Source organism: Trifolium pratense, linkage group LG7 (assembly GCF_020283565.1).
Source record: "Trifolium pratense cultivar HEN17-A07 linkage group LG7, ARS_RC_1.1, whole genome shotgun sequence".
Lineage (NCBI taxonomy): Eukaryota > Viridiplantae > Streptophyta > Magnoliopsida > Fabales > Fabaceae > Trifolium > Trifolium pratense.
Genome location: NC_060065.1, coordinates 6,943,629 through 6,967,977, shown reverse-complemented (window position 1 = coordinate 6,967,977; position 24,349 = coordinate 6,943,629). Strand labels below are relative to the sequence as shown.

Genomic DNA, 24,349 nt, shown 5'->3' with positions numbered 1-24,349 from the left:
TAAAAATAATATTGTAAATTTGTAAAATATTGAATAGGTAATAAGGATTAAGCTCCACATAAATGATTCTCATATCATAAAGAAAATAACATAAATGGTTTCATTAAGTATCTCATTTAATGGTACTCGTGAGCTCAGTTCGGTTGGTAGGAACATTGCATTGTATATCCAGAAGTCGGAGTTCGAAACTCGGACACCTCAGATGAATTTATAGCCATTAAGTTTAATTGGACTCAAGATTTATGATTGTATTCAAGTGGTTAGTAAACTCTTTTACCGGATGACTTTTTTGAAAGAGTGTTTTATACTCACTTTAAAAAAAAATTGTGGAAAAAGTGTCCAACATTGATTAAATAAAAGGGTTAATGTGATACTTAAGTCATGAGACTCTTCCATCAAATCGACTTATCTTTTAGATTGGGCTCTCTTCATGGGCAGTTAGGTAATTGCTTGGGACAAGGAAATTGAACTTTACGGATCTAATATATGCAGCCTAAGAGTTCATTAATCGGTTGAAGATGATGAACACTCCATAGAAGGGGTGGTCATTGATGGATAATTTTCGCAAGTGAACGAATTACCACGTAGTAATAAAAATATCGATCCACAGGGATTGTGTGATTAAACGAGTCTAATAGTGTTCATAAACATGATGCAAAGAATACACATAAATTGGGGGTTTGGTTTGAATGATGTGTTTGTACGAAAATGTTGAGAAATCAATTGATTAAGAATGAGGTTGGATCGTCGACAATTCCCTAAACAACAGTATTCACATGCAATTCAATTGTATCGTAATGAATCACTCGAATGTTACAACTAGATCAACAATATGGTGAATCGCAATCTCTTGTCAAAATCCACCCTATCCTCTACCGATACTTCTCCAATCTCTTGGATGGAAGCTACCGGTAGCGGAGTATTTGAAAACGCGTTGATCGTATGCTACATTCTATGTTTCAATCTCTCGACCGGAAACACTCAAATGCACAATGAATTCAGTTCTGATTTCAACTCATACTCTCGTACATAATTAAAATCTAAGTTCATTGCAAGATTGATCAGAAATTGTAAAGCATTAAGGATAGAATTTCATTGAATAACATTCATAAGAGAGAGATTCAATACAGATACAATTGATTACATGGAATACATTAGTTTAGTTCCTCATCATGATCCAACCTCAATGGAGATCTAGTCTCTCATCGTGAAGTAGCTCAATTCTTGCTCCAACTTCAAGGAATCAACTCCCATGATGTTGAATGCTTCCAATCTAGCCACCCTTAGCCTCCGGAACACAGGATCAGTCTTCGAATCGTGCCTGGAACTCCCAAGATCAAGATCAGATTCCCAAATTTTCCAACCACTTTTTCAGAAAAACAGAATTCCTTATATAACATCGCAACCACGCCGCGCGTCAGATCTATCACGCCGCGCGTGGTTGCAAATCCATCAACTACGCCGCGCGTGGTAACGGTATCACGCGGCGCGTGATCAAGTCAGAGAGCAAACCAATTCCTGAACAAAGCTTCACGCCGCGCGTGGTCAGGTGTTACGCCGCGCGTGATCAGAGTGAAAACTTGGCTCCCTGTGATCTCCATCACGCGGCGCGTGATGGGCTACGCCCCCAGCGTAGTGAACATCAGTAATTTCCTGCAATTTTTCCTGTTTTCTTGCAAAACAAGTAATCAAGTTTCTGATTAGATTTCTCTTATATTTATTGCTAAAAACCTACTAAAAAGCATTTAATGTTGCTAAAATAGGCATGGATTAGAGAGTGTGACGATCCGTCATCAGTCATGTACCTGCAAACACTCTAACAACCAAGTAACTACGAATCATGGGTGACATTTTTAGGTTAATTAGGATAGTGTACATGGACATGAGTAATGAGTTAGTTTGTATAGGGGAGGATTAGGGTTTTAGAACCCCAAAATCTTAACGATTGTCTCAAAGGAGAGATGTGGACAAATTATGATTAGGGTTTTAGAACCCCAAAATCTTAACAATTGTCTCAAACTCTCAAAGGACATATGTGGACAGATTATGGAGGTGATCTTCATCACATAATCCTCATTTTATCATCGATCCTACTTAATTATGTTCTAGGGTGTATCCGTATTTTAGTCAACTCTACCAACAACTTGAAGCCGACCCAGTTCATTGCTAAATTGAGTTTAGCTTAGTGTGTGACAAAAATTATGAGTGAAATTTTTATATTAGAGATAAGAACTAATTCTCCCTCTCAAAACAATATCATGTGATAATATAAAGGTTTTTTTATATTGATTAGTAGTAAAATCCCACATTTAATTGGTTTATAGGTGTGGTAATATTTTTTTTAATTTTGGATGGTAGAATTAAGCCTATAAGCAGTCTGTAGTCCCTAAACTTATTCTCATTCCACTATTCAATTCAGTATGCACACCATTGTAGAGAATAAAAGATTAGAAGACTCAAAGACAGTGCACCGCAATACGTTACAGTGGCCAGAGATATGGAACATAGGTAGAATCAATATAAATTAATCTAACATATCACACTAAGATCTTGCTTTCTGGAGGAAACGTTGCATACCTTCCAAAATGGTCGGTTTGCTTAGACTTGGATAATGGATCTAGCAACATGCTCCAATCCAACAAAGTCGCGAGTTCTATTCTATGAGATTCTTCATCAGTGTAGATGGGACCAATACTACTGTGTACCATGTTGTTTTTATGACCAGAATGCTAGAGTATATGTGTTTTGTTGCTTTCAGTCAATTTCTTAATATCCATATATAGTTGAATCACTGTGAGATAGTCCTATCTGGTTGTTAGCATTTGTTGAGCATCGTGCTTTGTGGGTTTGGCTCCACTATTAGGGGCACAATTAGACAAGATAGGTGAACAGATGCATGCTTTTGGTGAACCTTAAAATTTTATGAACCTTAGATATATGGCTAGCTTAATGAATTTTAGTGTGTTTAAAAATTTTATTTAGAATCATGACACAACAGGTGATTTATATAAATATTTTGAAAATTATAAAAATAGTTTATAAAGTAGAGACCAATATAACAATAACAATCGGTACTCGTATGCATCAATCTAAAGTCTAAAGGTGACTACTTCTCTACCCTCACATAAATTGAGGGTAGTTGCCCTATGCTGATGTGGCACCAATAAAATTCATCCACGTGTATTTAAGTCAAACATAATTAATTTTTTACCATAAATTATTTTGACTTCTTTTATTTTCAATTAATTATATTTTATGTTACTAGTTTTCTTTAATTATATTTTAGACTATGTGTAAATATAATTAGAATTAATTTGATCATTGAATGCTTGTTTCTAAACATTATATATTGATTCTAAAATATCAATGTTATTAGTAAAAAAAAATCAATGTTGTAGGCTCGAAAAAATAAATATATATCAATGTTAGTTTAAATAAAAATAATAAGAGAACAAAAACAACAAAGAAAAAAAAACTAATATCTCTAATTTAAATATACAATTCCACTTGTACATTTATTAAATGAAATCAAATAATGCTTCAAAAAAAATCAAATCAAATAATTTATACTATTCCGGTGTAAATACTCCCTCCGTTTCAAATTACTTGTCGTTTAAGAAAAAAAAATTGTTAACTATCTAAGTCACTCATGTAAATTCCAAATATTTAGGAGTAGTCGAAACCGTAGAAGATTTATATATTTGGAAAATTAAAGTTTGTTTTTTTAAGTTTTCAAAAAAAAAATGTTTGTTTTTAAAAAAAATTGGTACATAACATATTAAATTTATTGGAAAGATAAAATGCACGGAAAAAAACAAATTAAGCTTATTGGTGAATTAAAATAAGGTATAATAGGAAATTAAGTGCAAAAATACACTTTCTTAATTTTATTTTTTTCTAAAACGACAAGTAATTTGAAACAGAGGGTGTATATAGTATTTATTTTTTCAATCTCTTTAAATCGTTGCATAGATTAATGTTGGTTGACATGATGTCGATCTTAGAAAAAAGAGGGGGAAAAAATTAGGTTAAGTAATTAGGTTTAGGTTTGCGACAATGGTCCGACCTTTCTTTTAGTTCAGATGAACTATTTATATTTTTACTTGTGATCAATAGTTAAACCCTAAACCCTAAACAAGTTCAAGAGTTAGTTCGTCTTCTTATAATAGTCGAACCTTTTCATTTTGATCGGATAAATTTCAGGTAGACCGCACTTGTGATCGGGCGAGCTCCCGTGTGTATGTGTTCCGACAATGGTCCGACCTTTCTTTTAGTTTAGATGAACTATTTATATTTTTACTTCTAAACAAGTTCAAGAATTAGTTCGTCTTCCTAATTTTCTCCTAATTTCGTTTTGTCTTCTCTAAACTATTTTGTTTTCAATTTTTTCCCGATATGGACAACCAAAGAAAACAAAAACAAAATGACGATGAATAGGAATCACATTCTATGACATAACAGGAAAAAATAAGGAAAAAAAAAACAGGAAAAAATACGCTAAAAAACATAACATCTAAGAAATTGAAAATCACAAGTTTTAGAATCTTGAAGAAATCCGGTAGATCGGTGGCGAAGGCTGCAGTAAAGATTGACATCGGATAACACAAAAGCGGAGGAGCCGTAGAATGCTAACATGACGGTGGTGGAGGCTGCGGCAGAGATTGAAAGCATTAAGAAGAAGAAGAAAGTTTTTTGACGATAAGAAGAAAGTTTTTTTTTTTACGCGAAGAATAAAGTTGTTTGAGACGTAATACAATTTGAAGAAGAAGCAAACAAATCAAAAGTAATTAGGTGTAAAATATAAATTCATAGAATATAATACATAAAATATAATTAATTGAAAATAAAAGTAGTCAAAATAATTTATGATAAAAAATTAATTATGTTTGACTTAAATAAATGTGGATGAATTTCATTGGTGCCACATCATCATAGGGCACCTACCCTCAATTTTTGTGAGGGTTAATTAGAAAAAACCAAGTCGGTCTAAACCCAAAAGAAAACTAAGAACTAAAATTAAAAAAATTGAGTACACGTAGCTACATGGCTCGGGGTCCCGTTGAACTCAAGTCCAAAATGTTAATTAAGAAAAACAAATAAAAAAAAAATGTTACTTACGTAAGTATAATTAGACCACTTAAAAGACTAATCAGACTAGACTTGAGGGGGTGATGAAAATGAAAGTCCTACAATTAGATAAACTTTCTCCCTCCTTAAATATAATTATTTAACTAAAAATGAATATATTCAATTCAAAATTCTTACCTAAATTCATCAACTCTAGAAACTAAAAATTATAAACAACAATGAAGGAGAAGTCTAAATTAGTTTAGACCTTTTGGGCCGCTAAATCAAAATCATGAAAATTTCTCATCCCACTTACTCACTTTCTCACTTTCTCACTCACCCCTTGTTTTTCCATTTTTGCCTTTGGTCAAAATATTCGGAACGCTTTTTCCGAATTTTTTTTGCCTTTAAAAACAACTTCGGAATGTATTTTCCAAATTTGAACTAAAAAAATTTGGAAAACGCGTTCCGAATTTTTTGACCAAGGGCAAATGGAAAAACAGGGGGTGGGTGAGAAAGTGAGTGAGTGGGATGAGATATTTTCCAAAATCATATCACTAAAGTCCAACACCCCCTCATATTGGGCCTCTAAAATTTCAACAAGGACAACCACCCTTTTTTGAGATCTTCTTTTGCCGCCATAGCTCCTTCTCGCGCGCCCTACACGTTTTTCATTTTTACTTTTTCGTCTACTACTTAAGTAGTGGACGTTATAAAAAACAATTTTGTAGATCTTTTTGGGGTGTATCCGCTACCTAAGTAGCGGACAAGAATGTTTTTGTGTATTCATATGACGCACGAGAAAATGATTAGAGTGACAACAGAAAATCCTTTTAGTGAAGTATATGGAGTATGAAATGATAAGAGACCCAAGGTAAATCCTACTCCTACCTATTGATCTTGTAAATTTATCAACATACAGTAAATTTGGATGATAGATTATTAACAAAGGCATCAGCATGAGTCTTATTGCTTGAGCAGCTATGGTCCTCTCATCATTCAATATAATGTCACTCTTGTGCTTGCATATATATGTCTATGCAAGCATCAATTATATCGTATTGATTGATCAACAAAAGGCAAAATTGATTTTAAGTCGTGTCTAACGGGATAAATTGTTCAACTAAAATTAATCTGAATTTGACGAAATCACAATAGTACAATGATTTTGTGAAAGCATCTGTATGATTTTCTCAAATTCACCGCAATACAAGCGAATGGATTCTCTTCAATTATGTTGTTTGTTTTTACTATTTTAGAAGAATTCTCTTGGATTGTGTTAGGTGTAGAAGAAAAGGGAAGTCCCCAGAAAACACCTAAGATATCCTTACTAGTGATTATTGAAGATGATAATCATGTTATTAAAATTGAATATTCCTAAGGTACAGATTACACAAGTCTAAGAAATACTACAAAGATCATTACACAGTAATTAACACCAATCATGACAAAATTAAAATCCTCAACAACAAAAACAATATACTAGTAATTTGATTCCCAATAATTAACTAACTTTATAACATGTAATAAGTATAAACAAAAGTCTTAATGAAATCAAGTAAACCGATAAGATCATAACCCAATAATAATTTATCTACAATTCTTCTATAGAACAATACACAACTCAAATTTCTTAACAGAACATAAAATTTAAAACTTTTCAAATTAAATAAAGTTTGCAAAAACACTAAAATCTCTACCAACCATAAACAACTTGTGAGTACTTATTCTTAAGCCATCTAAAACTCTTTCTGAAAGAACCTTTGACTTTACCTTCAACAGAATACATTTTATAACTAGCAACTCTTTTCTTCCTCTGAAGTTCAGGATCAGCAAAACTCAAAGTCTTTGAAAAAGAAGACCCAGATGTAAAGCTTTTACCTTTCTTCAACTTCAAATCCTTAGGAGCTTGTTGTACATAAGAAGAACTATAGCTTCTAAGATCATAAGGTTTAGGTGGTCCTCCATAGTAACTTTCTATCTGCATCATTTGGCCATTTGCATAAGATTTTGATCTTTGAAAATCCTCCATAGGAAATTAGTAGGTAGGAAGAGATTGAAACTTGAAAGTGTTTTTGATTTTGTATAACTTTTCTATGCTTAAACTTTTTTCTTATATTAAAAAGTTGATTAAAATTTAAGGGTGAGTTGTGAAGTGGGGTCCAATAAAGACCTTAAGTTTTTGGTCTATGGTTCTGGTTTTGAGCTGGCATAGTTTTACTTTGAAATTTATTTTAGATATTTGTGGTAGTATTAAACTATGTCTATTGTTACTGTTTTCTTATGAAAAAATTTGATAAGTATTTCCTTTGTCCAAAATAAATGATCTATACAATTTTCAAACCATATTTTCCAATTTTACCCTTTATGTGGGCCCCTATTTATGTGTGGCATACTAAACCAATTTAATTATTACTACTCGTAATGGAAAATGTAAGTGTAGTTTAGTAATCGTACATCTCTCTCCTTTATTTTTGTATTTTTCATTTTTTTTTTGACTAAATTTATGCATTTTTCTTAAATTGTGTGAAATGGTCAAATAAATCATTTAAAATGGGACAGATCGAGTATACTATAGTATTATTGATTGTGGCGTGTTAAGTGGGGAATCATGTACATTGTGTAATGTTTACGCTTCTAAATTTGAAATTCTTGTGGAATTGTCAAACAAAAATATTCTAGTGAATTTTGCTTTTGACCTAGGCAAAGGGTGACAGAAAAGGTCAAAGACAATTTTTGGTGGTCCTGTTTTTAAGAATCCAAATTCAAAATTCCAACTTAGTGTAAATTCTAGGAAAATTAGAATTTTAGCCAATAAAAATGTTTCATTTGGATTTCCTTAATTTTTCATTTTTTATTTTAATAAAATTCATCATTCTTAAATTTAGCTTATTTATTATGTTAGAATTTTAGAGTGTGGGGATGATGTCCCAACCTAAAGCAGAAAGTATTATTTACGACGCAAAAACACCAGTGAAACTCGAATTTGAGATCTATCAAATGCAAACCATATACCAAACCTTTGGATTTTCTTAAATTTACCTTTGGAAAAATAGTTTATAAAATCTCTTCATTTCTAAAAATTCCAAATCCCACTATGAAGGAGAGAAGACAAAGTTTATATTTCTCTACAAAACTAACTACATTTCTTAATTTGTGTCCTTTTTTTTATTTGGTCAAGTAATCTAATAGCTAGAATTTCACATTTTTAAGGTGAATAAGTAGAGGTATTAGAGTTCAAATTTCCGTCATATTACATGTATTATTGAATAAACCTACAAAAATAAACGTTTACTTATATGAGAATGAATGAAGTATAATTTAAGTTTTGTACTGTTCACAATTAATTTGAGCTCATACGTAGTACGGAGTATAATATTGTGTCATATTTAGGAATATCATTTATCTAATCTATTGTTTAATTTGTTTTGTTGATTCTTTCCAAAAAGAAATTGTTGACAGGTCTTGTTAGAATATTTTTCTTGTCGAAACCCAATCCAAAAAGAAGAAAATACTAATATTCTTCATGTTTGGTAGGTTGTTTGTGTCCTAAGAAAAAGAAATCATTAATCAGTGATGCCAGCCAATGAAAATGAGAGCAAATCGTATATTTAATGTGAGTGAAGGCGAACCTCATTAAGCTGGAGGAACTTGCAATGCAAATCATGCAATGCACCATAAAACCTTTCTTAATGCGAGATTAATTTTAAGAGTAACACACGTTAATGCCATTTTTTATCTTTTATGACAAACAAAAATTGTGATTTCAATGTGACAAGACGGTCCAGTATATCATTGAAAAGTCAACTTCGCATAATTAACCACACCCACGACCAGTGTTTTAAAAACCGGACCGGACCGGCCGGTCGAACCGGTCAGACCGTGAACCGGTAGATCACCGAGTTGGTTCGCTAAATGGACCGGTCATGTTATCGAACCGGTGCGAATCGGTCAAAACCGGCAAAACCGGCAAAACCGGCGACTCGGCGGTTTTGGTAAACCGGTTTAATTGCATATTTTAAAAAAGAAAAAAAAAAGTAGAAAGAAAACAGTTTGAGAGTCAAAACATGGATAGAAGAAATGAAATAGAAACTGAGATGAAAACAGATCTAGAAGAAATTAAATAGAAACAAAGAAAGTGAAGATTGAAACTGTAACATAGATTAATCTTGTAATTTTAGAGTCAAAATTCTCTTTGTTTCATGATGATTTTATTACTTCTCATAAGTATAATAATGTATGTTATGGGAACAGAAGTAGAAACAGGGAAGAGAAAAGTGAAGAAGAAAACTGATGGACCAGAAGAAGTGGTAGGCGGCTACAAGAATAATAATGATTATTAGGGTTGTATGACTTGTCTCAATTGGTGGTTTTATTCAGTGTTTTAAAAACCGGACCGGACCGGCCGGTCGAACCGGTCAGACCGTGAACCGGTAGATCACCGAGTTGGTTCGCTAAATGGACCGGTCATGTTATCGAACCGGTGCGAATCGGTCAAAACCGGCAAAACCGGCGACTCGGCGGTTTTGGTAACCCGGCCGGTTTAATTGCATATTTTAAAAAAGAAAAAAAAAAAAGTAGAAAGAAAACAGTTTGAGAGTCAAAACATGGATAGAAGAAATGAAATAGAAACTGAGATGAAAACAGATCTAGAAGAAATTAAATAGAAACAAAGAAAGTGAAGATTGAAACTGTAACATAGATTAATCTTGTAATTTTAGAGTCAAAATTCTCTTTGTTTCATGATGATTTTATTACTTCTCATAAGTATAATAATGTATGTTATGGGAACAGAAGTAGAAACAGGGAAGAGAAAAGTGAAGAAGAAAACTGATGGACCAGAAGAAGTGGTAGGCGGCTACAAGAATAATAATGATTATTAGGGTTGTATGACTTGTCTCAATTGGTGGTTTTATTTCAAGGCCATTGGGTTCTTTTTTTTAGGCCCATATATTATTTTTTAAGCACAGCCCATATACAATAATGAGAGAAGTGGGTATTGAGTTGACTTATATTACTGTTCTTTTTTATTAGAATGAGTACTATTCTAATACTCACACTTATCATTGAATTTTTTTTATAATAAAACGTGGGGATATTTAAAGTTTTAAACCATAGAGTGGGGGAAATTTAAACCATTATTAGGGAGAAACAAATTACTTAAAAACTTGCTCAACTTTCTTACACCATCTACTTTTTTATTAAAATAAATTAGAAAATAGAAATGACTTTATTCAAAACTTATTTGTATTTGTATTTTATTTTGTACTATATTATTGTAAGTATAATGACAATGTTTAAAATTTGAATTTAAAGAATAAACTTGTGAAATTATGACATTTTAAAATTTTCATAACTTTTTAGAGTGTGAGTTATCCGGTTCGACTAGTTTATTAACTATATAGTTTTATTATAGATACCGGTTTATTCAACCGGTTTATCCGGTTTTATCCGGTTTAGTCGTGCGGTTCGACCAGTGACCCAGTGGTTCGACCAATGAACCAATGAACCAGTACTCTTACCGGTTTGATGACCGGTCCGGTTTTTAAAACACTGGTTTTATTTCAAGGCCATTGGGTTCTTTTTTTTAGGCCCATATATTATTTTTTAAGCACAGCCCATATACAATAATGAGAGAAGTGGGTATTGAGTTGACTTATATTACTGTTCTTTTTTATTAGAATGAGTACTATTCTAATACTCACACTTATCATTGAATTTTTTTTATAATAAAACGTGGGGATATTTAAAGTTTTAAACCATAGAGTGGGGGAAATTTAAACCATTATTAGGGAGAAACAAATTACTTAAAAACTTGCTCAACTTTCTTACACCATCTACTTTTTTATTAAAATAAATTAGAAAATAGAAATGACTTTATTCAAAACTTATTTGTATTTGTATTTTATTTTGTACTATATTATTGTAAGTATAATGACAATGTTTAAAATTTGAATTTAAAGAATAAACTTGTGAAATTATGACATTTTAAAATTTTCATAACTTTTTAGAGTGTGAGTTATCCGGTTCGACTAGTTTATTAACTATATAGTTTTATTATAGATACCGGTTTATTCAACCGGTTTATCCGGTTTTATCCGGTTTAGTCGTGCGGTTCGACCAGTGACCCAGTGGTTCGACCAATGAACCAATGAACCAGTACTCTTACCGGTTTGATGACCGGTCCGGTTTTTAAAACACTGCCCACGACGATATTTAAACAGAAATATGTAGACAAAAATCTTCGAATCCAAAGGTATATATCATGGGAAATATGCTAACAGCAATCTACAATCCATAATAAAACAAATAAACAGCAAAGTTTGTATTAATATTTTTGTCATACTGATCAATATTATAAAGAGTGCCTGTTTCTCCAAATATCTGTTTAGTATATTTGAGATCACCTACCTAATTAATTATTCGATTTAACGGAATAATGAACATACTTTTAAGTTGACAATCATCTGCTTATTAAGAGAAGAAAAATTTCTCAAAAAAAAAAAAAAAAAAAACAGAGAGAGAAGGAAAAAAAAAAAGGAAGTTGTCAATCTTCTACTAAAAAATGTGTAATTGTGGTGGCCTTTTTTTTGGTATAATAATTATGGTGGACTTTAATACTTTATCATTGGATGCAATTATTAGGGGATTTTTGTCTTTTAAGAGGATGTTTAACTTTAAGTTACACGAAAAATAAAAAATTACTAGTTTCTATAGTTAAATTGTATTTTTGGCCTCATATATTTCAGAAACTTGCGATTTTTACTTCCTATATTTCAAAATAGTAATTCTAGCCCCTATGTTTATCCTCTTTTGTAAAAGGTCAATTTTGACAAGTCAACACTGACGTGGCAAGTCAGTTAATTGACTTAGCTGTCACATCATTTATTTGTCACATATTATTTTAAAAAAATAAAAAAAATTTAAAAAAAAAGGAAGAAGTCACGTGTGGTGTATCTTCCCATCTATTATTTATTTACAAAAAAAAAAAAAAATTCTTCTCAATCGCAAAACATAACACGCAAAACCTCTGTTTCTTCTCTCCTCAATCACAAAAATGTCTCTCTTCTCAATATCAAAACTGAAAACAAATTATGTTGTTGTCAATCAATTGTAAGGTCTGTTGTTCGATTTCTATTGTGAATCAATTACAAGTTTTGTTGTTTAATTTCTCTCTTCCTGTTATTTTGTTTTGAACCCTAAAGAGCCTTTGTTGGATATGAATGATGAACCGAAGAACAACGAGAAGAATTGTTTTATTGTCGTTGTAATCTTGGGGTTGTTGTTGATGTTATGTTTTATTATAATTTGCATCATCTATTGATGAATTAAATTGTGTTGTGTTGTTGTTATATCTCAAATCAAATTGTGTTGTTGTTATGTTTTACGATTGAGAAGAAATTTTTTTTTTGTAAATAAATAATAGATGGGAAGATACACCTCACGTGACTTCTTCCTTTTCTTTTTTTATTTTTTATTTTTAAATAATATGTGACAAAAAATTGATGTGGCAGCTAAGTCATTTAAGTGACTTGCCACGTCAGTGTTGACTTGGTTAAAATTGACCTTTTGCAAAATAGGGTAAACGTAGGGGGCTAGAACTGCTACTTTGAAATATAGGGGCCAAAATTGCAAGTTTCTGAAATATAGGGGGTCAAAAGTGCAATTTAGCCTTTCTATAAGTATGCGTAGAAGATATATGATTTACGCTAAAAAAGATCATTTTGTCTTGAATAAAAAAAAAAGTCACGTTACCAAATAAATGTTGACTATACGAGCTTCCCCACCTTAATTCTCAACCCGACAAAAAAGATTTAATGATAGAAATAATCCGGAGCCTTGAAGAAGGAAAGAAAGTAAATGGAAAGACATAAATAAAAAGACTAATATTAGCGTCCCGTGAGCTTAGCTCAGTTGGCAAGACATTGCAATATATAGGGAGCCGGGGTTCGAACACCGGTCATCTGTTTATCCACCTTAAGGGTGAGATTTCTGACTACTCTGCTACTTGACCCAAAAAAAAAAATTAATATTAGCAAAAAAAAAGAAAAAAGAAAAAACTAAACTGACTAAAATATTTTAAAATAATCTTTTTTTGTCAAATTTAATAACTCTATCCCTTATCACAAATAATCTTAAACTAACACCCCTGACTTAGAAAAAACACCCCTGCTTTCATAAACTTGGGTTTTGGTTAGAGTGGCTCATCACCTTGTGTCATTGGTGAATTGGACCAGTCAGTCCATGTAACCCCCTTCTACAGATTTGATTGAAAAATGGGGCTACTATATACACCCTTTCATTGCTATCTATAAAACCCACAAAATTGAGTACACTTCCAGACATTATAAATTATTATTATTTCGCTTAACAATCAGTGGATTTAATACTTCACATTTTCGACATTTAGGGCTAAAAATGAAAGAAAAAATCAGTGAAGAGTTTATAGCAATTTGTGGGATGAACAAAGCAACCCTCTTGGACAATTCTATATAGTTAGAGAGAAATAATAGGCACTTTGTGGTCACATCAACCGGATGATTTTACATCAACATTATTGCATGTCATCATGTCATTTTATTTAATGTTATTTTTGAAATATTGTAGTTAAAATTAGAAATTAATAGTTAATATTAGTATTTTTTTTCCTTCACCGAGATTTAAACCAGATCTTTTAACACTTCAACTCCCTTAACTTTTAGGGCTCGTTTGGTGCGCAAAATATGATAGTGACATGATATGATATACAACAGGATAATGATAGGATATGATATCACCAGGATAACAGTTATCCTCAATTATCCTATCATGTGTTTGGTGCACACAGGATAACAAACATGATAACTATTATATCATATTTTAAATACATACTTGCTCATAACAATATGATAAGATACATAACATATTTAAATGACAAAATTACCCTTGTAAAACAATTGTTATTTTTTAAAAATTATATTACGATACTTTGAATTTTATAAATAGAAATATAAATAAGTAGTCAAATAACTTTATAAAATTTTAAATAAAAATCATGAGAAAATAAACAAATTAAATTTTTTATATGAATCATGATCAAATAAATAACTTAATTATACATGTTAGCTAAATAAGTATATGATATATCTCATACGTAAATAATAAAACTACCATCGCAAAAGAATTATATTTAACTTGTTATAAAATTTAAATTAATATCCCTATTTTGCAATTTTTTATAATTATTTTACTTTAAAATATGGTAATTTTAGTAGAATTTTGATTTTTTTAGATTATGTAAATTACAAAATTATCCTTGTGAGAAAATCACATATATATTTAAAATTTTATTATTTTATTATTTATTTACTATCAAATTATTTATTATTTATATATTATTAATTTTCAGTTTTTTATTTTAAAATATATTTTATAGAATAAATCAGCAATTTTTTTTCTATCCTGCTGGTAACCCAGCTCAAATTCAGGATAAAAATTTTAACTAGAGAGACATGATAGGATAAGTTTCAGGATTAACTTATCATATCCTCCTGTGTCACAAAACACTGGATTGAGACAAAATATGGTATAATTATTCTATTCTGTCTCTTATCATGTGCATCAAACAGACCCTTATTTCAAATCAATTGAGCTATCCAACTCTACATCTCTTTCCGGTTATTATAAGCAAAATATAATTGACCTTTTACGACAATTGAATAACAAATGTATGTAATCTTTATTAATATACCATGTATATTTATTATTCAATAAATTTTAAAAGTCAACATTTGTTTATATCAGTGACTGGAGAAATTATGTCACATCATTTTTATACCAAAACTTTGTGTGTTTTTAAGATAGGAGGAACATTTATTTATATCAGTGACTGGATAGATGGATCAAAACTTTGTGTGTTTTTAAGATAGGAGGAACATTTATGTGAGTGTGAGAAGCTAAGAAATCAAAACTACAATTAAATAATCTACTAGTATATTTTTAAAGAGGAATAAAGTTAAATTTCTTTTTATAATAAAAGACTAAAAAATTCATAAATATAGTTTGGTTGACAGCTACTATATGAGAAATTACTAGAGTCACCAAAATTCAAACTTAAAGTTTCTCATTTCTTCACACTTAAAGTGCGTGAATATAACTACTTAACTATTTAACCAAAAAGAATAAAGTAAAAACACGCATTTTCACACGGTAATTAATCACAACTATTGATTTAAAATCATATGTCAAATACCCAAAGCACTTAGATGAGATGATGTAAGGTCTTTTTTAGCTTAATCAAGGTTTTAAGTTCGATCTTTGACTTAGGCATGTCACAATTTTAAAATTCCTAGGGAGAGTTTGTCATCCATTTGTATCCCACAAAACTCAAGAGTTAGTAGTTGCAGTTGCACGCAGAGGATATCCGGAAGGAAAAAAAAACCAAATTATACATCAATTTTAATATTGTTCAACCATCTCAATTGTTAATTTAAATAGGTAGTGATTGACGCTGAACTTGTTAGGGATGATCATAGTTCGATTCCTACGACTGCGGTTGAGAGGGGCTGAAACCACTTAATACTAGAAGTCTAGAACTGACTCTGAATGGCGGTTCAATGGATCGGATACTACCGAAAAAATAAAAATATATAGGATGGTTAAGACTTAAGACCAATACTGCGGGAAATCCAATTTGTGTATAGTTCATAGTGCAGAGGTGGGGATATTGGTAGCTATACCACCGCAACTGTAAGCCAATATATATCGGCGTGCACAGTTCACACATGTACATGTCACAAAAAACTGTGATTGAAGGTAGCACATGGCTCCAAATTGTGGTCACATGCATGCTTAACTCTAACCCCACTCACATTCTTTCTTTTACTAAAAAATTAACTAAAAGAAGGATTTTGACCACATTCATTCATTTGTGATTGTTGGTCACTTTCCAACACACTACTAGAATGTTGTGTTGTACATGTACTGTAGCTAGCTAGTAGTATCTAATTCCAAAGGACGTGCCCATTTGTGTCGTCTATTAGGGACCATTAAGAAGGTTACTCTGTTCCTAGTCATTGCCTTGCAATTGCTTGCATGCCATCACCCCCTTCAGCCCCACTACTTTTTTATTGGAATCAATCACCACCGCAACATATCCCCAACCACACAAATGTGCCAACTGAAAAAGAATACTATACCTGTTTTTTCTTAAATTTGTGATAAAATTAACAGTTAAATTAATTTATTAATAGAAAAATATAGGCTTAAATGCAGTTTTATTCCCCTTATTTTGAAAAAATCGGAATTTTACCCCCATTTCACAAAAACGGTAATTAATCTCTCTCTGTAACTCCAAATTTAGTGGAGTTTGATTCTGTGAAAAGTTAACTCGATTACGGTCATTTTGGTACCAGTTTAGTGAATTATTGATCAAAATTGAGTTACCAAAATTGAGGTACCAGTTTGCTTCTGAGCCTCGACTTCAAAGTTTCGTACAAAACTCTAATAATTGAATTATTCAATAGTTTCATCAAACAGAACCTTGATTGCAATGAGATTGCGATTTCAAAGACACTAGAAATTGTTGTGTCCCAGTTCAAATTATAGGACTATTTAAAACTATGCATTTTAAGTTATCCAAAATGATATTAATAGTTATTTACAATGATAATAATTTAGTTTATGTTTTCTATGTTATTTAAAATTTAAATAAAAGATGATTCTTTTATATATATATATATATATATATTTAAATAGGATTTTTAAATAATCGACCCTAGATAGACATATGGAAGGCGTGGTTCAATTTATAACATGCTAATATATAGATTTTATCCATTTCTTTAAAACTTTACAATAAAAAAATAAAAGAGAAAATAAGTCGCCAACGGTGCACCAAGATGCTTATCCTACTTTTTATTATTTTTACTTTTTATTAACGAGAGGAAACATTATATTAGATGCATATTCGAACTTCAGTTCTTTATTTTATATGAGTTTTTAATAACTTTGTCATTTTATCTAGTACCTATTATAAGAAAAATTTAGATGATATATGTGAAGTCACTAGATTTAATCTATAGATTTAATCTTGTGGTGGAAGGTTTGAATAATATGCATATCTTCATAGCCAACATCATAAGAAAAAAATAAAAATACATGTGGATGTGGGCTTTCCTTGTCCACAACATTTGGAACATATTATTCTTCTCATGAAGATATTGGAACGTACACCTGGAGTTAACATGCATTAACATATGATCCTTCCTCTCCACCAAAAAAGGGTAAATTCTAGAAACCTTAGTACAGTTTAAACTCATGGTGTTTCCTTTATACAGGGAACCTATAACATACCTCACTCTACCACTCATATATGTCACATATATATTTCTCCGGTCACACTTATTTAATTTATTTTATTTAAGAAATCCAATTAAGTGCAAGGTAACAATGCATAAATTTTGATATTTTTTTACAAACAGAAATAGTCTAAATCGTAAGAATTTTGACCTTTAAATAAGTCAGATTGATATCGTATAATTGTATATGAAAAAAATTCAATTAAAAGTAGAGAAATTGTTTTGTGTATTTTACAGAAATTTTGACGAAAATTAATCACTACTAAATAATGGTAAATTATAATTAACAAATTTTGTATCAGTAATATGGTGAAGAAAATGTAAGGACTAAGAGAACATGTATAAGGCGCCTCAAACTCAAAACACACACTTGCTGGAATTGCTTTGAACATTAAGGTTAATGATTATATACTGTCGGCCGAATTATAGATTATCGGAGCCACTTATCCTAATATATTATAGATTGTTGGAATTGCTTCAAACATCACCGGATCCATTGCAAATACCATTTTATTTATGCAAATATATTATATATTAATATAGCGAAAAAGTACATGAATGTTAAAAAAATTAAGAGGGATATATGATCCACCAAGACTCAACAATCTCTTTTTTTTTTTGACATATGAGACTCAACAATCTCTAAATAAACAGAAAAATAATCGGCCAAATAAACTAAAAAAAATAAGAATGCACACTCTCAATAAATACCAAAAGAAAATATTGGTCTTGGTAAAGCAAATATCCTTTAAACTCACTTATTTGTCTGGTGGCGTTGGTTTGAGTCCTTAGAGTATGTTTTTCTTATGGCTTGTTTGGTGCACAAGATAAGAGACATGATAAGATAACTGTATCATATTCTGTCTCAATCCAGTGTTTGGTGACTCAGCAGGATATGATAAGTTAATCCTAAAGTTTATCATGTCCTGAATTTGAGCTGGGTTACCAGCAGGATATGATAAGAAAAAAATTACTGATTTATTCTAGAAAATATATTTTAAAATAAAAAACTGAAAATTAATAAAATATAAATAATAAAATAATTTGATAGTAAATTAATAATAAAATGATTAATTTTTAAATATATATGTGATTTTTTCACAAGGGTAATTTTGTAATTTACATAATCTAAAAAATCAAAATTCTACTAAAATTACAATATTTTAAAGTAAAAGAATTATTATAAAATTGCAAAATAGGGATATTAATTTAAATTTTATAACAAATTAAATATAATTCTTTTGCAATGGTAGTTTTATTATTTACGTATGAGATATATTATACATTTATTTAGTTTATCCAACATGTATAATTGAGTTATTTATTTGATCATAATTTATATAAAAAATTTAATTTGTTTATTTTCTCATGATTTTTATTTAAAATTTTATAAAGTTATTTGATTACTTATTTATATTTTTATTTATAAAATTTAAAATATTGCAATATAATTTTTAAAAAATAACAATTGTTTTACAAGGGTAATTTTGTCTTTTAAATATGTTATGTATCTTATCATATTGTTATGAGCAAGTATGTATTAAAATTATGATATAATAGTTATCATGTTTGTTATCCTATGTGTATCAAACACATGATAGGATAACTAGGGATAATTGTTATCCTGTTGATATCATATCCTATCATTATCATGCTGTATATCATATCCTGTCACTATCCTATCATGCGCAACAAACGGACCCTTAAGGTTTTGAGTTTGATTTTTTTTTTGTGCCAATTTCTGTAGGCTATTCATACGGAGCAAAAAAAAATCTAACTTTAAATGGGTCACCGACAAGTTAACGGTGAGATTAATCCCCTTAAGCTAATCGGTCCTAAGGCTAGACTAGATACCAAGTTTTAAAATAAAAATAAAAATAAAGCATATATCCTTTAAACTGCTTTAGCGGCGCATTGGATCTTTGTGACCTTTTCTTTACGTTTGTGTATAATGAGCACTAACTAGCAATCAGCACTTGAACACAATTCCTTCCTTCACCATATTACCATTTTTATTATTAAATTAAATTAATCAAAGGAAGGGGACCTGCAATTATAGTTCCATGTGTTGGCCTGCAAATTGCAAAAGCAAGGGCACCATGGATATTCGTTTAATATGATAATAATAATTGATGCTACGAAATCTTTTATATTATAAGCTTGTATACACAAGCAAACTCTAAACCCTAATTTGTTTTTCCTGTTTTCCCTCCATTTTATCTTGCAATTTTTATTAAAAAATAATACAATTTTGTCTTGACTAGGATTCGAACCCGCAACCCTTCAATGCAAGGCAATATTTCCAACCATTATGGCAAGTATACCAATTGTGATTAAAATTATGTGCAATAATTGATAAACACCATCAATTTTAAAAGTATATCATATCAAAATTATTGTTGACTATATTATTCATCACGAAATATTTTTACGTCTTTCCTGATCAATGATTTTTTTTCTACCGGATCATAAATTTAGAGAATAATTATCATGTGAGATTTGGAAAGTTATTATCACGTGTAATATGGAAAGTTATTATCAAACTCAATTCTACTAAATCAATTTTTTTTGCAATACAACCAAACACAACCATAATCATGTCACTAATCACATTCATTATTTTGTTTTTAATATTGCAGATTTAATATTAACCGATGATCAATTGATATAATATGCACTAGCAGACCAATTGTGATTTAAATTATGTCCACAAAGTGTTAAGCTCCATCAACTTTCATAGGAAAGATTTCATACGACAATTAAGCACCATCAATTTTCATTGCACAATTTAAACAATTAAAAACCGATAATCTCTTATATTATAAGCTTGCTAACATAAGCTAACCCTAAACCAAATTTTTTCCCCCTCATTTTCTCTTTCTTTTTATTGCAGCTTTATATTAAAAATATACAGATTTGTCATCGAACCTGCATCTCTTACTTACAATAAAACCTTTCAACCACTAAAACATGTGCTTCAATTATTAAAGAATTTAGAAATCCTAATATGTTAACCCTGTTTTCAATAAATTTGAACGACGGAATTAATCACAATTTTTATTTATTTATGGATGTCTACTTAAGTTTATGTTCTTGATTACGTCTTTAATTTTTTTTTAACCTTTAATTATCATCAATTTTTTAACCTTTATTTATCAGCAATTTTTTTTAATAAGTAAACAAAACGATGGGGTTCAAAAATTATTTAAAAAATATATAAAATATAAAATAAGCACATAAACAAATATAGAATAATTAGTCCATGAAATTTTCTATACAACTCTTATTGAAAATGCTCTTAGAATTTTTGTATTTTATTTTTTATTGTTACATATTACACCTAATTAGACCCATGCACCGCATGGGTCAAAGTTCTAGTTTAATTAGTTTTCGACACGATATCTCAGAACAAGAACCTTTCATTTTTTAAATTTATTTTTGGATATAATACCAAAAAAAAAAATTATTTTTGGATAACAAGAATGTTTCATTCTTACGCACAACTCCTTCCCCTCAACCCTAATTCTTATTGCTCTCAAATACGGATTAAGATTATCTCCATTTAAAAAAAAAATTGAGATCTTAACAATTGATCTCCACATTATCAATGATAATATTTACTACATTATTGATCTTGACTATTTATAAGAATTTTGATTCTCTAAAGTCACAATTTCCTATATTTCCTACATATAGGTAAAATTTAAGGGTATTTTAGTCTTTACAACACACATAAATGCATTTAAATATGTTACATTTTCTCTTTCTTAGTTAAATTTTTTTTGAATGTAGGTGAGTTTAAGATTTTTGAATGTAGAGAATCCAAATCCTATTTATAAAGCGAAGGCCTATTTATGATCAATTAATGTTCGTCTTGCGCGCAGTTACGTTATTAATAAAATTTAGCCATTCAAAAAAAATGGTCAAGATGTCCACTTATTTTCTCAAGTTGAGGCATGATAAATATTTAGCCTGATAATATTTTTATGTGACTTACAAATAGCCCACACACTGTATACCAAATTAGGAAGAGACCTTGTTTATGGGGAGGACCAACTCCTCCAAAATACGCGAATACATTGTCATTGTCAATTTTTCTTCATACATGTGGAAAGTGTCAAATATGTTTATATATGTTCAAATGGTAAAATGTGCTTATAGTAACCAAGCACAATATGTCTCTAGTTTAATTAACATTTTAAGTTCGATTATTGACTTGGACACGCAACAACATTAAAATTCATAGAAAAAAGTTTGTCATCCATTTAGATTTCACAAAACTTAAAAAATTAATCTTTACAATTACACGCAGAGTATATAAAGTTTATGAAAAAAAATAGTAACTAAAAGGTCATCAAAGCCTGCGGTATTATCGAGAACTAAGGAAAGTATATCAAATGCTACTATATCAAAGGATTGGAGGGTTACAATTTATTTATTTTTGGTTAATGATTTTTTTTTTTAATACGAGAGGGTTATAATTTTTTGAGAATGACAAGTTGTATTGGTAATAATATTAGAGAAAAAAGAATATGCACTGACAGTGTAAAATAATTTTACACTGTCAATCAATATCAACCATGTTTTCCGCCACATTACTCTACTTCACTCCACTTTCTTGATATGACATGATCAAATGATAGTTGTTTATTAGACGGTCGTGTAAAATATTTTACATCATCGGTATATATCCATTAAACTCATAATATAATAACAATGTATAAATGAGTGTATAATTGGGTTAGTTGCATATGGGCGGAGAGATCGTAAAGATAAAGGTTTTCCACACTTCTTTTTTATGCTTTATCTTCGTAAAATATGTAGATTTTTAGATTACTCTCAAAGAATACTATTTGTTTAAAAAAAAAATACATCAAAGAATGCCATTAAAAAAAATTACGATCAAAGAATGACCGGTGGATGATTAACCACACAATTATTCCTTTACATGCGTGATGCAAGCAAATTCTTTTTGGGCTCTATATAAACCCTTCCACTCCCTGCACTTCTTCACACATCTCAATATTAATGTCCTTTGTTCCATATAGATGAAACAAGGGTTAATTAACTTGTTGTCTCTCCATATAACCTTCTCCCATATATACCATTCTAGATATTAGGGTTGTTTCTTTTTATTTTTATTTTAATTAGGGTTGCCTTACTAGATCTGATCCAATTACTACATGTTTAAGGAGAGATCTACACATATCAAGTTTCATTATCACCATCGAAATTAAGGGTAAGGGTGGTGACAGAAGAGAGTGAGCACACATGGTGTTTTCTTACATGATGATGTTTCATGCTTGAAGCTATATGTGCTCACCCTCTATCTGTCACCCCACCACCATCTATCTTTCTTTCTCTATATATTTTCATTGTGTATTTCTGCTAATATTTATACCTATTTTTTAGTTCTTAACAGAGTGGTCTTGCCACCAACAATCCATTTAGATTCAACTCTTGTTGTTTCGATTGGTTCATTACAAAAAAAAATTTATGAAATTTGTTTTGTTCACCCTCCCCTTTTAATGGCAGGACTAACCCTAGATTTCAATTTGAGGCTTCACCGCTTCAGTACTATAAAGGCATGCTACCCAGCAGTTAATTATTTCATCAAAACCATATTTAATTAATTTATTTATTATAATAAAAAAACATGTTTAATTTATATATTTTTTTTGTATAATATGTTTAATTTATATTTGGTCAATGAATTTTTTTGATGTTATATATATATGTATACAGTATGCTCCCAGTCAACTCATTTCTAATATTTAATCAAGTGTCTGAGTACTATAATTAATTAAATTATCTTGAAACACCTATAGTTATTTTGTCTTTGATTCACACAGGCAAGAAACAAGGTTTATATATTTTAGTATATTTTATTGTTTGGGATTGCTTATACACCACTCATCTAGAGATAAGAGAGTAACCAATTGGATCTGTTGTCGGATATGAAAAACCTTATCCTTAGGGTTTTGAGTTTTCACTATTTTAAGAAGAAAATTGATCACCAAATTAAGTGAATAACTTAATTTTTATACCACTTTGTTACTTCACTTATATTTTACAGAGAGGAAATTAATATTTTATATTTATTTTTTGTCATTAATTCTGTTGCTATGAACAAATTTAAATGAAACAGTCTATACAATAGATGCTCATCAAATCCAATTGGTATGATGAGAATGATATAACAGGTGTGTAGGGTTTTTTGTTTTCACTTTCTTCTGATATATTGCTTTCATCAAAGCTATATATTTTTAATGTGTCCCAGAATTTATTAATTTTGAATAAATAATTATTAGATTTATTTTTATTAAGTTCCTTGAAGAAAAAAAAATACATCATTATTTTCTTAAGAAAAATAATTCACAAAAAAAAGAAGACAGTAAAAGCAATATAATTGCAGTCTGATTTTGCATATGTATATGTCATGGTATTTTATTTTATGTATATATAAACAAATTTTTGGACATGTTCAAAATTATTTTGTTTCATGCTTTACATGAAGAAATAAGCAGAAATGGTTGTAAAAAAAAAATCCATTTTTTTTTAATGACAAATATATTATATATAAATATAAAGAACAAAGACCGTAAAAAAGTTTGATTTCATTTATGTTATAATATTTTGCCTTGAAATTTAAATGCTTTACTTTTTTTTTTGGTAAGTAACTGCTTTACTTTTGATTTTTATCACATCTACCATGGATCTAATGAGAAAAATGGATTTAATTGATATGCACCGACGGTGTAAAATAATTTTACACTGTCAACCAATACCAACCATGTTTTCCGCCACATCACCCCACTTCACCCCACTTTCTTGATATGACATGACAAAATAATGGTTTTTTATTGGACGATTGTGCAAAACTATTTTACACCGTCGGTGCATATCAATTAAACTCGAGAAAAATATACCTTGTTGGGGTTCGC

The 24,349-nt window shown here is 30.0% G+C and overlaps 1 protein-coding gene across 1 annotated transcript; it reads right to left on the bottom strand.

Moving 5' to 3' along the window:
* Positions 1–6,404: 6,404 nt before the first annotated feature.
* LOC123894229 lies at positions 6,405–7,250 on the bottom strand. Its single transcript, XM_045944169.1, has one exon. It carries the CDS (start codon positions 7,097–7,099, stop codon positions 6,764–6,766), a length of 336 nt encoding a protein of 111 aa, XP_045800125.1. The 5' UTR covers positions 7,100–7,250; the 3' UTR covers positions 6,405–6,763.
* Between the last annotated feature and the right edge of the window lie 17,099 nt (positions 7,251–24,349).

Excerpts from the sequence above, each read along its gene's own strand:
- LOC123894229 (XM_045944169.1), bottom strand. The coding sequence starts at position 7,099 with ATGGAGGATTTTCAAAGATCAAAATCTTATGCAAATGGCCAAATGATG.